Genomic DNA, 14,713 nt, shown 5'->3' with positions numbered 1-14,713 from the left:
GAAAAGATTGCTTTACTTAGAGATATTGCAGTTTGATGTCGGATGAAATGGTTTGAAATTGGTGAGAAACATCATACAGCCTTTGAAAGATCTATGGACTTTTGTCCTGGTGTGGCTAGGGGAGAGAGGAATTATTTGAGCAGATTTTCCTGCTGTGTGGTGGATTTAACAAACTCTCAGAAATTGAAATAAATGCCTGGGAATGTCAGAGTGTCATAGAAATGTACAGCACGGACACAGACTCTTCGGTCTAATCCATCCATGCCGACCAGATATCCAAACTCACTCTAGTTCCACCTGCCAACAACCCTCCACCACCACCCTTTGTCTTCTAGGTTTGAGCCTATTCTGTATCCACATGGCTAGTTTTCCCTGTATTCCATGAGATCTAACCTTGCTAACCAGTCTCCCATGAGGAACTTTGTCGAGTGCCTTACTGAAGTCCATATAGGTCACGTCTACTGTTCTTCCCTCATCAATCCTCTTTGTTACTTCTGCAAAAAACTCAATCAAGTTTGTGAGACATGATTTCCCACGCACAAAACCATGTTGACTATCCCTAATCAGTCCTTGCCTTTCCAAATACATGTACATCCTGTCCTCAGGATTCCCTGCAACAACTTGCCCACCACTGAGGTCAGGCTCACCGGTCTATAGTTCCCTGGCTTGTCCTTACCACCTTCTTAAACATTGGCACCATGTTAGCCAACCTCCAGTATTTTGGCACCTCAACTGTGATTATCAATGATACAAATATCTCAGCAAGAGGCGCAGCAATCACTTCCCTAGCTTCCCACAGAGTTCGAGGGTACACTTGATCAGATCCTGGGGGTTTATCCACCTTTATGCGTTTCAAGACTTTCAGCACTTTCTCCTCTGTAATATGGACATTTTTCAAGATTGCACATTCTACATCTTCTATATCCTTTTCTACAGTAAAGGCTCCACACAAAGGCTGCCTTGCTGATATTTAAGGCGCCCTATTCTTTCCCTAGTTACCCTTTTGTCCTTAATGTATTAGTAAAAACCTTTTGGATTCTCCTTAATTCTATTTGCCAAAGCTATCTCATGTCCCCTTTTTGCCCTCCTGGCTTCCCTCTTAAGTATACTCCTACTGCCTTTATACTCTTCTAAGGATTCACTCCATCTATCCAATCTGTACCTGACATATCCTTCCTTCTGTTTGTTAACCAAACCCTCAATTTCTTTAGTTATTCAGCATTCCCTATACCTACCAGCCTTTCCTTTTACCCTAGCAGGAATATACTGTCTCTGGATTCTCGTTATTTCATTTCTGAAGACTTCCCATTTTCCAGCCGTCCCTTTACCTGCGAACATTTGTCCCCAATCAGTTCTTGCCTCATACTGTCAAAATTAGCCTTTCTCCAATGTAGAACTTCAACTTTTGGATTTGGTCTATCCTTTTCCATCACTATTTTAAATTTATAGAATTATGGACGTTGGTCCCAAAGTGCTCCCCCATTGACATCTCAGTCACCTGCCCTGCCTTATTTCCCAAGAGTAGGTCAAGTTTTGCACCTTCCCGAGTAGATACATCCACATACTGAATCAGAAAATTCTCTTGTACACACTTAACAAGGTCCTCTCCATTTAAACCCTTAATACTATGGAAGTCCCAGTCTATGTTTGGAAAGTTAAAATCCCCTTCCATAACCACCCTATTGTTCTTACAGATAACTGAGATCTCTTTACAAATTTGTTTCTTATTTTCCCTCTGACTATTAGGGGGCCTATAATACAATCCCAATAAGGTGATCATTCCTTTCTTATTTCTCAGTTGCACCCAAATAACTTCCCTGGATGTATTTCCAGAAATATCCTCCCTCAGTACAGCTGTAATGCTATCCCTTATTTAAAACACCACTCCCCCTCCTCTCTTGCCTCCCTTTCTAACCTTCCTGTAGCATTTGTATCCTGGAACATTAAGCTGCCAGTCCTGTCCATCCCTGAGCCATGTTTCTGTAATTGCTATGATATCCCAGTCCCATGTTTCTAACCATGCCCTGAGTTCATCTGCCTTCCCTGTTAGGCCTCTTCCATTGAAATAAATGCAATTTAACTTATCAGTCCTACCTTATTCTCTGCTTTTTCCCTGCCTACCCTGACTGTTTGACTCACTTCTGTTCTCAACTGTACAGTCTCAGATTGATCTCTTTCCTCACTATCTCCCTTGGTCCCAAACCACCACCCCCCCCCCCCCCCCAACCCAACCTTACTAATTTAAATCCTTCTGAGCAGCTCAAGCAAATCTCCCTGCCAGTATATTAGTCCCCTTCCAATTTAGGTGCAATCCGCCTTTCTTGTACAGGTCATTTCTACCCCAAAAGAGATTCTAATGAACCAAAAATGTGAATCCTTCTCCCATACACCAGCTCCTCAGTCATGCATTCATCTGCTCTATCCTCCTATTCCTGCACTCACTAGCTCTTGGCACCAGGACTAATCCAGATATTACTACTCTCGAGGACCTCCTTTTTAAATTCCTGCCTAACTCTCTGTAATCTCCCTTCAGAATCTCCACCTTTCCCCTTCCTATGTTGTTGGTTCCAAAGTGGACAATGACCTCCTGTTGGCCCCTCTCCCCCTTTGAGAACATTCTGCACCCTCTCTGAGACATCCTTGATCCTGGCACCGGGGAAGCAACACACCATTCTGATTTTTTGCTGCTGACCACAGAAACATCTGTCTGTACCTCACACTCGAGAGTCCCCTAACACAATTGATCTCTTGGAATCTGATGTACCCCTCATTGCATTAGAGCCAGTCTCAATACCAGAAACTTGGCTGTTTGTGCTATACTCCCCTGAGAATCCATCACCACCTACATTTTCGAAAACAGCATACTTGTTTGAAATGGCGATAGCCACAGACGACTCCTGCACTAGGTGCCTACCTCTCTTACCTCTCCTGGAGTTAACCCATCTTTGGTTATGTATCTGCGACTTTTCCCCCTTCCTATAACTGCCATCCATCACAACCCCTTGCTGTTGCAAATTCTTCATTGCCTCAAACTGTCTCTCCAACCGATCCTTTCGATCTGATAGGATTCACAACCAACAGCATTTATTGCAGATATAATCCGCAGTAACCTGTAAACTCTCCTTAAACTCCCACATCTGACAAGAAGAGCATATCACTCTACTAAAGACCATTTTTGTTCCTTCACATTCTACAGACCCAGAAAATAACACCATCTTATTCCTCTACAAAACATAGCTCCAGGTTAAATTAGTACTTATGGCTTATATTTTAAGTTTATTCAAGAGACATATCTCAAAAAAGATATAATCAATAAAGAACCCACTCTACTCACTACTGCAGGCCACACTTAAAACTATTCACTTATCTGTTTCTGTGCTGTGACCTCACCCAAACAGGTTACTCCAAGGTCAGTAGTGAATTTCACTGTTTGTTAATTTTCCCATTCGCACTCCGATGTCCAGCGATACATGAATTCAACAGCAAAGGCAGTAACTGCGCAGGTTCACTGTGGTGTCAGTTTCTTTGACTCTCTCTCTCTCTCTCTCTCCTGCACTGACCTCACCATGTGCTTCCTTTGTCTGTACTTCTCCCTTTTAAAACTGCTGTTGTTTTGACTTTCTTTTTCTCCAAAGTTCCAAAACAATGCAACAGCATATAAAACAGTAATTGCTGCTTCTGGAATTTGAGGAAATTGCCTCCAACACCTAAAATACCTCAAAAAAGGAGCAGCTGTTACAGCCAGAAATTTTTCCCGTCTTCCATCTTGGATTACCCAGAATCCTAAGATCCCCAATGTCACAACTTGACATAATCCGGAAAGGAAACCAATTGAAAGTAAGTAGCAAATGTGAACTGTTCACTGAAAGCACTATAATGCAAAGAGTGATGAGTATAAAAGGAAAATGTAACTTTTCATTAGTTTGAAGTATAAGTTAGCTTCGAATTGAAAATAGTATTTAACAAACAGGATCTGAAAACAGTCTGGTAATACAACTGAAGACTTAAGCCCCAGAACAATCTGTGTCCCTCGACAACTTGTTTTAGGACAACTCGAATATCGCCATCTACCTGGCAATATGGAAATAGAGATGGAATATTCTCCACTTACCTGGCTGAATGCAGCTCCAACAAATTTTAAGAAACTCGACACCATGCAGGAATAAGCTGCCTGCTTGATTAGCATCCTATCCATCACCTTGAACATTAATTCTCTTCATCCACCAATGCACAGTAGCAGTGGTTCATGGGCCAAATCCAGGAACTCCCTTCTGAACAACATTGTGGGTGTAATTGTACACCAAGGATTTCAGTGGTTCACAAAGCCATGTTCATGGGCAATTAGGGGTGGATGATGAATGTGATGTATTCATCACATGATCAAATTAAATCACTTAGCTATTTGATGCACATACAAGTTGAAAATGTGAAATCTTGTGTCATTCTTTCAGCTAATAACTGAAACTTATTAGTCTCTATTGAATTGTAACCACTGTATCTGTGGAGAAACTTGAGGAAAATTCCAAGCTACATTCAAGAATATAAAAGTACTTATCAATCATGGAAGATTAATTATTATTTTAGATAAATCATCATTTGAATGAATTCTTTGCAGTATTTATTTTGGTTTGATATGACATTATGAAGAATAGAACTCTTCCCTACAAGCTGTCTGGGAAACTGTACACAGTACTACACTCTATGGGGTGCAAGTTTTACATGCATCTTCATTGTTAACACAACGTGTGCAATGGAAGATGGATTATAAAGAAAAAACTGACTACTCTGCATTGACTTTGAAATGTATCAGAAATCTCAAGTCTACTCATCTCAACAAAAAGTTGAATTGTAAAACAGTTTTACTTGGCAATTATGCATTTTGTTGTAACTTAGAATATTGCTTAATGTAAAAATGATAATAGTATATTCATGAGTAAAGTATATCATGATTGAATAGATGTGATCTTTGATTTTAAAGAACCTTTCTAACAGTTCTCCATGATCATAGGAATATTGATTGTTGTAACTGTGTTACTGATTGTAATAAAAGTAATTTGAAATGATTCAGTGAAGTATCTCAGAAGAAAGGTTTTGTTTAACTTGACAGTATATTGGCATAATTATGAATTATTTCTCGTGCAACATTGGTGCCAATAAACTAAATTGCTCTAGTAACAAAACTGGCTGCCTTCTATTATTATAACATTGTTGAATATTCTTGCCAAGTTTTGGAAGGTCAGTGTTTGCATGCAGTCCTTGTTGATTATCAGTTTGTGAAGCTTTTCTTTATAAGGAAGTGTTCTATAATGGTTTGTTCTTGCCTTTTTATTATATATAACCACTGTGATAAATTTATTTCCAACATTCTGTGACAGTATGACTTCTAATTCTTTCCATCTGACTGATTTGAAGAGTTAGTAACCTTCAATTCTGTCCAACAATAAGGGGAGGGTTTTTTGTTTGGCTTTCTACAATTCACTCAGGTCAATTTGGGGGTCTCATTAAACCAGTTAAAAAGACGGTGACTGAACACTAGCGAGTTTGAGACAGACATGTGCACTCAGTATTAGAAGTGCTGATATTGTAGCTATACTGCAGGGAAGTCAACTGAAGTGTACTGAGGTGATGTAGTTGAGGGATCCAGTGTGGAATAACTCAACGTAGCTAGGACTTAGGAAGTAGAAGTACCAGCTCACACAAGCTGAGGCAGTTGCTAGCAGCAGCCTTACTGTTAGCTGAAGCAAGAGAGATAGATTGGAGCAGACTCCATGTCAGGCCATACTATTTGCTGTGCTGCTAGAGGCAATTAAATTACATCCGCTCTGTGTCATTAGCATGCTTGGAGAAGTCCTACAGGAGTTGAATATCTCTCAGTTGTCAGGGTTTGGAAATGTGCTGGATGCTGTGCCAACTCAGAAGGAACTGTGTGCTACTAATCGATCAGTGTAGCTGAAAATGGGGATTGAAAAGCAGTAACTGCTTGATGCAGCGAATGTGGCGGGAGCTTGGAAAAACCCACATAAAGGTTTAGCTTGTACAAAGTAGCTGCTGAAGAAAGTCTGGAGTAGTAACTGTGAATATTTGGTGGAGTGTGTTTATGACAGCCTGTGGGAGCATGGATTAGTGCAGGTGCAGTCATTGAGACAGCCCACAATAGAGTTGCTCTTGAGAAGGCCAGATCAGCAACAGTGAAGAATTGTAATCATTCTTTGAGGTTTAATAAGATTTGATGTCCTGATGTATCAGTGATGATTAAGGGGAATTGCTGAGAAAACTGAGATCTGCCTTGATTGTATTTGATGTGTGCTATGGGATGTTTAGTCTCTGCATATTGACTGCGTTTACCGCATAAAACTATAAGATGTAGAACAAAAGCAGATCATTTGGTCCATTGAGTCTGTGCTGTCATTCAATAAAATAGAGGCTCATCTGATAAAGCTCAAGTCGACTTTCTTGCCTTATCCCCATAACCTTTCATTCATTTACTGATTAAACATTTGTTTATCTGAACATACTCAATGACCCACCTTGACAGCCTTCTATGGCAAAGTATTAGAAATAAGTTCAACATGTATTGTAGATTGCATTACTGTTCTAAATTGTAATGTAAATTCTTGTTTGTTCAAAAACTTTGGACTCTTGTATCCTCCTATTTTTTTCATAAGTCCCCTGGAGGTCACCTTTTGCCTACTTGAAAAATAGTAGGTGATTAATCCTACAAACAACAGATCAGGCAGCATCCGAGGAGCAGGAGAGTCGACATTTTGAGAGTAAGTTCTTCATTCCTGATGAAGGGCTCATGCCCAAAACATTGACTCTCCTGTTCTTTGGTTGCTGCCGGACCTGCTGTGCTTTTCCAACGCCAACCTATTGATAGAGACAAACTGAGAATAGGCCATTTAAACATGGTCAAAAAAGTGTTTTTATGATTCTGATGGACTTATAGAAAGTCTCTCAGTCAAAGGTTTGTTTGAAATTTAAGTCACTCTTTCTGAGTTTGGCACCTGTGGATTTGCAGTGCAGCTTCTCCTCTTTGAATCATTCCCTAGTTTTCCTTGAAGGGGGTGTTTCAGTAGGAATGGTGAAGTTAATTAAAGGCTGTTAAGTCATGCATTGACTGGTGTGTTGTGTACTGTCAAAGTAAGATTATTTAGAAGACTCATAGCTTGATATGATGTTTGCTTTGACTTGTTGCAACTACTGGAAAGTAAGGGTTTAAAAATTGCTTGTAGTTCAAAATACTGCGGCAGAATAGGGAATATACATGAATACATTGGCAAAAATATATTTTATTGTGAATTTGATTGCTTGTGATAATTTCTCAAACTCTGTTAGGTAATAGTGTTTTTTTGGTGTGATGTTTATTTAGAGAATTAGCATTGATAAATATGATTAATGTTGATTTATGTAGAAAATTCTAAGTTTCTTCTTATGGTATTGTCCAGTCCAATTACACACTGGTTATAAAGCCAAGAACGAGTTTGTATTGGAACAGAGCAGATCTCCAAAATGCTGCACCCCAGCGTGTTATGATACCTGCAAGTGTTGGACGTGAAATGTATTGTGCTGAAAAACAGGATGCTTACAATCTACCAGTTGATGACTGACAGATCTCTGTTGCTCTGTCATGTATAAGTTTAGAACATGGCAAACTCCCATGTATACTTGAGTAATAGTTAATTTTTTGACTATTTCTTAAGGTTAAGTATACGGAGTCAACAGTTACATGGATACTGTTTTGAGGGGTTGAAATTCATGCTCATTAAAATTCATACCGTATCAAAATTCATACCGTATCATTAACAGAAGCCCAATCGATCTTCAAACAAATAAAGGAAAAAAAATGAATTATGGTAATTCTGAAAACCCAGAACGGAACGCAACAGGCACCGGACTGGAAGACTGGGAGCGGAGCCGAACAACTGGCAGATTGGAAAGCTGGAGCGGGATGTGACAGCTGGTGTACTGACTCATAAATGTTGATCTGTTATCTGTGAAGAACTAGGGTTGACTTTTTCATGAGATATATGGACAATTCCAAGTTATTTGCCAAAAATAGGGGGTCAACCTTTACATGCGATCGACTATTACTTGAGTATGTATGGCATGTACATCAGATGATACATTTGCCTGGACTTATACCACAGAGCTTCATTGTGTGTTGTCTTCTGATTTATTCCAGTACACCAACAACAGATGACTGGGTGCAAATCTTCTGTCTAGTTTCTAAATTTGGATAGCATGTATGCAGAGATCTCTGAACTTCAAAGTTTTTTTTATTTTAAAAATATAATTTATATTTCAAGTTTATCGAATAACGATTATTATTATCAAATTCAATGAAGTGCTTGAACGTGAGAAACATAAACCAGCAACAAAAGTTCTGGATTTCAGTTTTGCAGACATCATTGTAGTGAATTGGGAAGATCTGTTAATGGGGACAATGTCAGGTTATCACTGGAAAGCGTTCAAAACAATAATATTGATTATTATTAATATATACCTAATTGGCAAGAGTTTTTGCCAAGCAAGAGGTTGACAGAGGTAAAATACAATGTAAAAGTAGAAGTGAAATATAGTAATGCAAAAAAAAAGTTTCCAGTAGCAGTGAAAGATACAAAAAATAGCGGAAAGGTGGCAATTTGGATTCATGAGCAATCAAAGGGAAGTATGAAATGAAACTGGTAAGGGATATCAAAATCAACACCAAAAAAAAACTTTTAAAGAGAAAGTAAGGTGATCAGAAACAATTGAGAATCTTTAAACTGCTAATTATGCTGTTCTTAATGAAGATAAATGTCATTCATGGTGAGGAATTACTTTTTATCACTATTTATATAAGAGAGACTAAGCAGACTATTATTGAGTCACAAACTCAACAATATTAACATTGCAAGGCATTGTTAATGAATAAATTAATCGGACCAAAAAGTGTTAAATCCTTGGGACCAGATGTCTTCCATTCCAGTGTTTTAAAAGAGGTGGGTGAGAACATTACAGATGTTCTAACTACAGTCTTCCAAACTTCTCTTGGATTTTTATAATTAAGTTATGCCTGATGAAACTGAATGAATTTTCTGACGAGCTAACTGGAGAAGTGGACAAAGAAAGGATTGTCTCTCTGTTGTTTATATCAATTTACCAAAGATATTTGCCCAGAGACGTCAAGCTAAATTTGAAGCCCATGAGTTCAAGGCAAGTTATTGATTTGGAGAAAGTGAGGACTGCAGATGCTGGAGAGTCAGAGTCGAAAAGTGTGGTGCTAGTAAAGCACAGCAGGTCAGGCAGCATCCGAGGAGCAGGAGAGTCAATGTTTTGGGCATAAGCCTTTCATCAGGAATGTGGAGGGTGATAATAGCGGGGTGGCGATGGGGCTAGGCTGGGGAGAGGTAAGGACATGGGTTGAATGGCAGGCGACACAGAGTAGGGGATAATGACAGAAAGATAATTGGTATAGTTAGCAGTATAGATGGAGCATAAAGTTGCCAAGAGATATTGATGAATCAAGCGCTGTCTAAAACTTTGGCAAATGGAATTTAATGCAATGTATTACAGGGTTATTCGTTTTAGATCTAAAATAATAATGTAGGGTAATCCAAAGTGGTGAGATCTAGTGATGAGTATGTGGAGTGAGGTCGCAGATCAGTCGCTGTCCAACGAATGATGAAAATGGCTTACTTCCGTTCATGTATTCTTGTTCTCATCTAATTAGCTTTTATTGTTTTCGGAGGCCATTCTTTAAATCCTTGTTAGCCCTTATCCTTGTTTGATAAGGACCAACAGCTAACAAAATTGCAATCTATTTTTCCAGTCTAAGTATATCTCTGTTAAATTCCACTGTTTATTATTCATAGCTGAGTCCATGTTTAAGAACAATGATGGTAGGAATTTACCAGTATTTTGCAATCTATTTTACGCATGTGCACCCTTAACATAGGATTTTCGTAGTTCACGTCAAATTGAGGACTGACTGTAATTTGGTTTTGTTTGGCTTATTTTTACAGCAGGATGTGCAGAAGTTTTAGAATTCCTAGTTTATAAATGGTTGAAGTATTATTAACTTGAAGTAAAAGCCAAATAAGTTTGATTTGGTTAAAGCTTTATATCTCCAATTACTTTGTTGGAATGAGGAACTACAAGTTATTGCTTCAGAAAATTTAAATTCTTAATTTATCAGATTTTCACTATGTAAAATTCGAAAATATCTTTTCAAGTTGCTTGACTGAATTGCACGTTTCTTAACTTCTATAAAGTGCAACATACATGTTAATGTCAGATATGATGAACTTATTCCAGTGCATAAGTAGTTCAGTCTTGTTGACTGTGTGCGCTATTTTGTGTAAAAAACAGGATAAGAAGTTTTTCATAAAATACACTAAATAGAATAATATGTATGGAACAAAGATTTTGTGATATCAATGGTTTAACATTTATGTAATTCATTTTTTCTTTACAAAGAGCAGTTGTATTTTCCAAAACACAATTTCTCAGAGTACCGATCATAGCAATCACCAACCGCAAGGAGAAACCAAATTTCTTAACACTGTGTTATAGGTTTACTTTTTGCTTATCCTTGTCTTATTTTTTGACTTGTGAAACATGCTAGCAGACAGTACAATGTTCTGTTAGTTTGAAGCTTCTACTATCCTCTATAATCCAATGTAAATTACTTTTAGCATGCTGTCTACCCACATTGCTTTTGGCTAAGGAAGAAAAAGATTCTCACATTATGCAAACTTAAATGCAGTGTGCTCACCTGGTGTTTATTTTCTGACCTGTGCCTTAGGATAATAATGTATCATTTTCAAAGTGAAACTAGTAAAAAGGTGTTAAATACTTTTTCACCAGGAGCTGTTTCAGTTTTTTTTAAAAATGCATGTTGTTCAGTGACAGTGAATTACTTCTGCATTTATAAAATAACATCTGTTAAAATTCTCCTTGAAGTAACCATTTTTCACACCTCACATTTCATTTGTAGATTTCATTTTGGAAATCTTCATAGAATTTTTTCAAAAACTCTTAATCTTCCTAATTCCTTTTTGAAATTTCATTATTCTTCCCTTTGTGCAATTTATTAAGTTGTCAGACAATTGTTGCCATTCCTGTTTCTCAGCCTGCTGGAGAGTGATAAAGACATGAGTGGCTGGGGCTGATGGCTGCAGTTGGAGCTTCTCTTTTCATTCCTGAACGAATGTAGTTCCATGGAGGACCTTACCTGATGGTGTTGCTGTGACTGGGTGCTAATTGCATGTTGAACCCTATCAAAAACATTCTGTTGGTATCGTGGCACCACGATATGTTATGCTTGCTCGAATTTCCTTTAAGTCATTTTTCCTTGACTGATAAATGTTGCTTGATTTGTTATCAGTATTGTTTTGCATTTAATGAAATTTTGTTTTCCTTTTTCAAAAAATGCTGGCTACTCATAAATTAGCTGTGACTATGTTGGCAAATGTGGCATGCTTATGCAAAATAAACTGCCTGGAAAGTATGTATGTTCGGTAATATTTATAGATTGAAGCTTGGTTAAAGTATATTGCAAAGAAATTTTGTGATTAATATATGCTTGTAGCTGTGCGCAGTCCATATGTGCTATGCATCTTTACCTAAGCCTGCTTTCGATCTTTTTGTCTAACTAACTTCTTATGGTCTTTGGCTCCCTCTGCAGGATCCTTTAGATCCCGCACGCACTGTTATTGTTATTCGCTCTTTGGTGGTTGGTGGGGTTGCTGACTGTGATGGCAGGGTGCTACCTGGGGATCGGCTCGTCTTTGTGAATGATCACAATCTAGAGAATACTGCTTTGGGGGAAGCTGTTCAGGCTCTGAAAGACGCTCCGACTGGCATAGTCCGCCTTGGCATCTGCAAACCAATGGTGGTAAGCACCAATAGTATACATGAAATGCAAACTCTTGATTGTTTCAGAGCTATGAAAGATTTTTTTACTTCTATGGAACTCCTTTTGCTAATCAAAAACTTGCAATTTCTTTTGTTTCCATGTTTATTTACAGTTTTGCTTAAAATTGACTGTAATTCAAATATAACAAAAGTGTTCTGTTCTTGTATGTCAACAGATTGCTGTATTTCAATAAGCTGCTTCAAATGTAATACATTAATTTACAATGTAATTCGGACTAAGATGTCATAGTTCTGGTTTGAGATAATCAAATGATTACACTGCAATATATGAACACACTCAAATTTTCTAAAACAAGATAAAAATGAAAATATTAAGCTCAGTGGCTTCTTGTCTCTGAAAAGTTTAAATATTATAAATTTTACCAGAGAACTTAAACTACTGGCAAATTGTTTTTTTTCGAAGATGCCTGAAATTTTTTGAAATTGTGACTTTTTCTGCTCTTAGGTAAAATGTGACTTCATTTATAGAACGTAGAACAATACAGTGCAGAACAGGCCCTTCGGCCATCGATGTTGCACCGACCTGTGAACTATTCTCAGCTCGTTCCCCTACGCTATCCCAAAATCATCCATGTGCTTATCTAAGGATTGTTTCAATCTCCCTAATGTGGCTGAGTTGACTACGTTAGCAAGTAGGGCATTCCTCGCTTTTACCACTCTCTGCGTAAAGAACCTGCTTCTGACATCTGTCTTAAATCTATCATCCCTCAATTTGTAGTTATGCCCCCTCGTACACGCTGACGTCATCATCCTAGGAAAAAGACTTTCACTGTCTACCCTATCTAATCCTCTGATCATCTTGTATGTCTTTATCAAATCCCCTCTTAGCCTTCTTGTTGTCAATGAGAACAGGTTCAAGTCTCTCAGCCTTTCCTCCAGACCAGGCAACATCCTGGTAAATCTCCTCTGCACCTTTTCCAATGCTTCCACATCCTGTTTATCACAGGATGTTTCCTACATCCATCTGTAAGCAACCTTGACATGGACTTGGACTTTTAACAAAGCAGTAATTGATAAGAACAAAGAAGAAATAAAGAACAAGAACAGTACAGCACAGGAAGAGGCCCTGCAGCCCACCAAGACTCTGCTTACACATGATGCCGTCCTAAACTTAAAGCCTTTGCCTCAACTCAGTCTGTATCCCTGTATTCCCTGGCTGTTCCTATATCTGTCAAGATGCCTCTCAACTGTTATGTCCATCTCCACCACCATCTCCAGCAGCACATTCCAGGCACTTATCACCCTCTATCTAAAAAACCTGCCTCTCACATCTCCTTTAAGCTTACCCCCTTCTAACTTAAACCTACGTTCCTTAGAAATTGACATATCCACCCTGGGAAAAAGACTGACTATCTACTCTAACTGTGTTAATTTTGTAAACTTCTGTCAGATTGACTTTCATCCGTGGTGTTCAAGAGAAAATAAATCTAATTTGTCCAATCTCTCTTCATAGTTACTATCCTCCAAACCAAGCAATGTGCTAGTAAACTGTTTCTGTACCTTCTTCAAAGCCTCTAATCCTTGTAATGTGGCAACCAGAACTAAACACAATATTCCAATGTGGCCTAACTAAAGTTCTGTATAGCTGCAACATGACATGCCAATTTATATACTCAGTGCTTCACTGATGAAGACAAGCATGCCCTATGTTGCCTTGACAATCTTATCCATCTGAACACAACCATCACAAGCAGCTGAAGAAGGAGCGGCGCTCTGAATGATAGTGCTTCCAATTAAACCTGTTGGACTTTAACCTGGTGTTGTGTAATTTTTAACTTTATCCACTCATGTTGCCACTTTCAGGGAACTGTGGACCTGTACGCCTCGATTCCTCCATATGTTGATGTTGATAAGGGTTCTTCAATTTACTGTATACTTTCCTCCTACATTAGATCTTTCAAAATACATCACTTTGCATTTGTCCGGGTTAAACTTATCTGCCATCTATATCCTGCTGTATCCTTGGTATTTCCTCCACACTATCTGCCACTCCCCCAATCTTTGTTCATCCGCAAACGTACTAATGGGACCACGTACGTTCACCTTCAAATCATTTACATATATTTTATATATATTACAAACACCACTGGCACAGATCGCCAGTCAGAAAAACACCCTTCAACCACTCTCTCTTCCATGACTGAGCCAGTTCTGGATCATCTCACCAGTTCACTATGGATCCCATGTGAATTCACCTTTTGTATTAGCCTACCATGAGGCACTTTCTCAAAGGCCTTGCTGACGTTAATATAGACAGCATGTGCTACCCTGCTCTCATCAATCATCTTGGACACCTGCTCAAAAAGCTCAATCACGTTTGTGAGCCGCAACCTCCCCTGCACAAAGTCATGCTGCCTATTGCTAATTAGTCCATATTTTTCTAAATGTAAGTAAATCCTATCCCAAAGATGCTTCTCCAATAATTCCCCTACCATTGACATAAGGCTCACTAGTCTCTAATTTCCCAGAATATCCCTGTGCCCTTAAACAATGGAGCAATGTTGATTATTCTCCAGTCTTCTGGGACCTCTCCTGTGACCAAACTGGATAAAAAGATCTCCGTCAAGACCCCAGCAATTTCCTCACCCGTCTCCCTCAGCATTCTGGGATAGGTCCCACCAGGGCCTGGGGACTTATCTATCTTAATGCTTTTAAAGACACTGAACACCATTTTTATATTGACTTGCCTCAGAATATCAACATACCTCTCCCAAGACTCACCATCTATCATGTCCTTCTCCTTTGTAAATACCGTTGCAAAGTATTCGTTCAGGACCTCACCCACTTCCTCTGG

At 38.7% G+C, this 14,713-nt stretch overlaps 1 protein-coding gene across 3 annotated transcripts in view; it reads left to right on the top strand.

The window, feature by feature from the left end:
• patj (PATJ crumbs cell polarity complex component) overlaps window positions 1–14,713 on the top strand; it is a 405,565-nt gene that overhangs the window by 96,231 nt on the left and 294,621 nt on the right. For 2 of the 3 annotated variants that reach the window (XM_043699257.2, XM_043699256.2), the window contains exon 19: window positions 11,669–11,878. The exons of the other annotated variant lie outside the window; for it this stretch is intronic. In XM_043699257.2, the coding sequence (XP_043555192.2) occupies window positions 11,669–11,878 (210 nt within the window). The remainder of the gene's footprint in view (window positions 1–11,668; window positions 11,879–14,713) is intronic. 3 annotated transcript variants of the gene reach the window in all.

Source organism: Chiloscyllium plagiosum, unplaced genomic scaffold, assembly GCF_037043375.1.
Source record: "Chiloscyllium plagiosum isolate Xiang-an unplaced genomic scaffold, Cpla_swu_hap1 HiC_scaffold_9, whole genome shotgun sequence".
Taxonomy (NCBI): domain Eukaryota; kingdom Metazoa; phylum Chordata; class Chondrichthyes; order Orectolobiformes; family Hemiscylliidae; genus Chiloscyllium; species Chiloscyllium plagiosum.
This window is presented reverse-complemented; position numbering and strand designations above follow the sequence as displayed.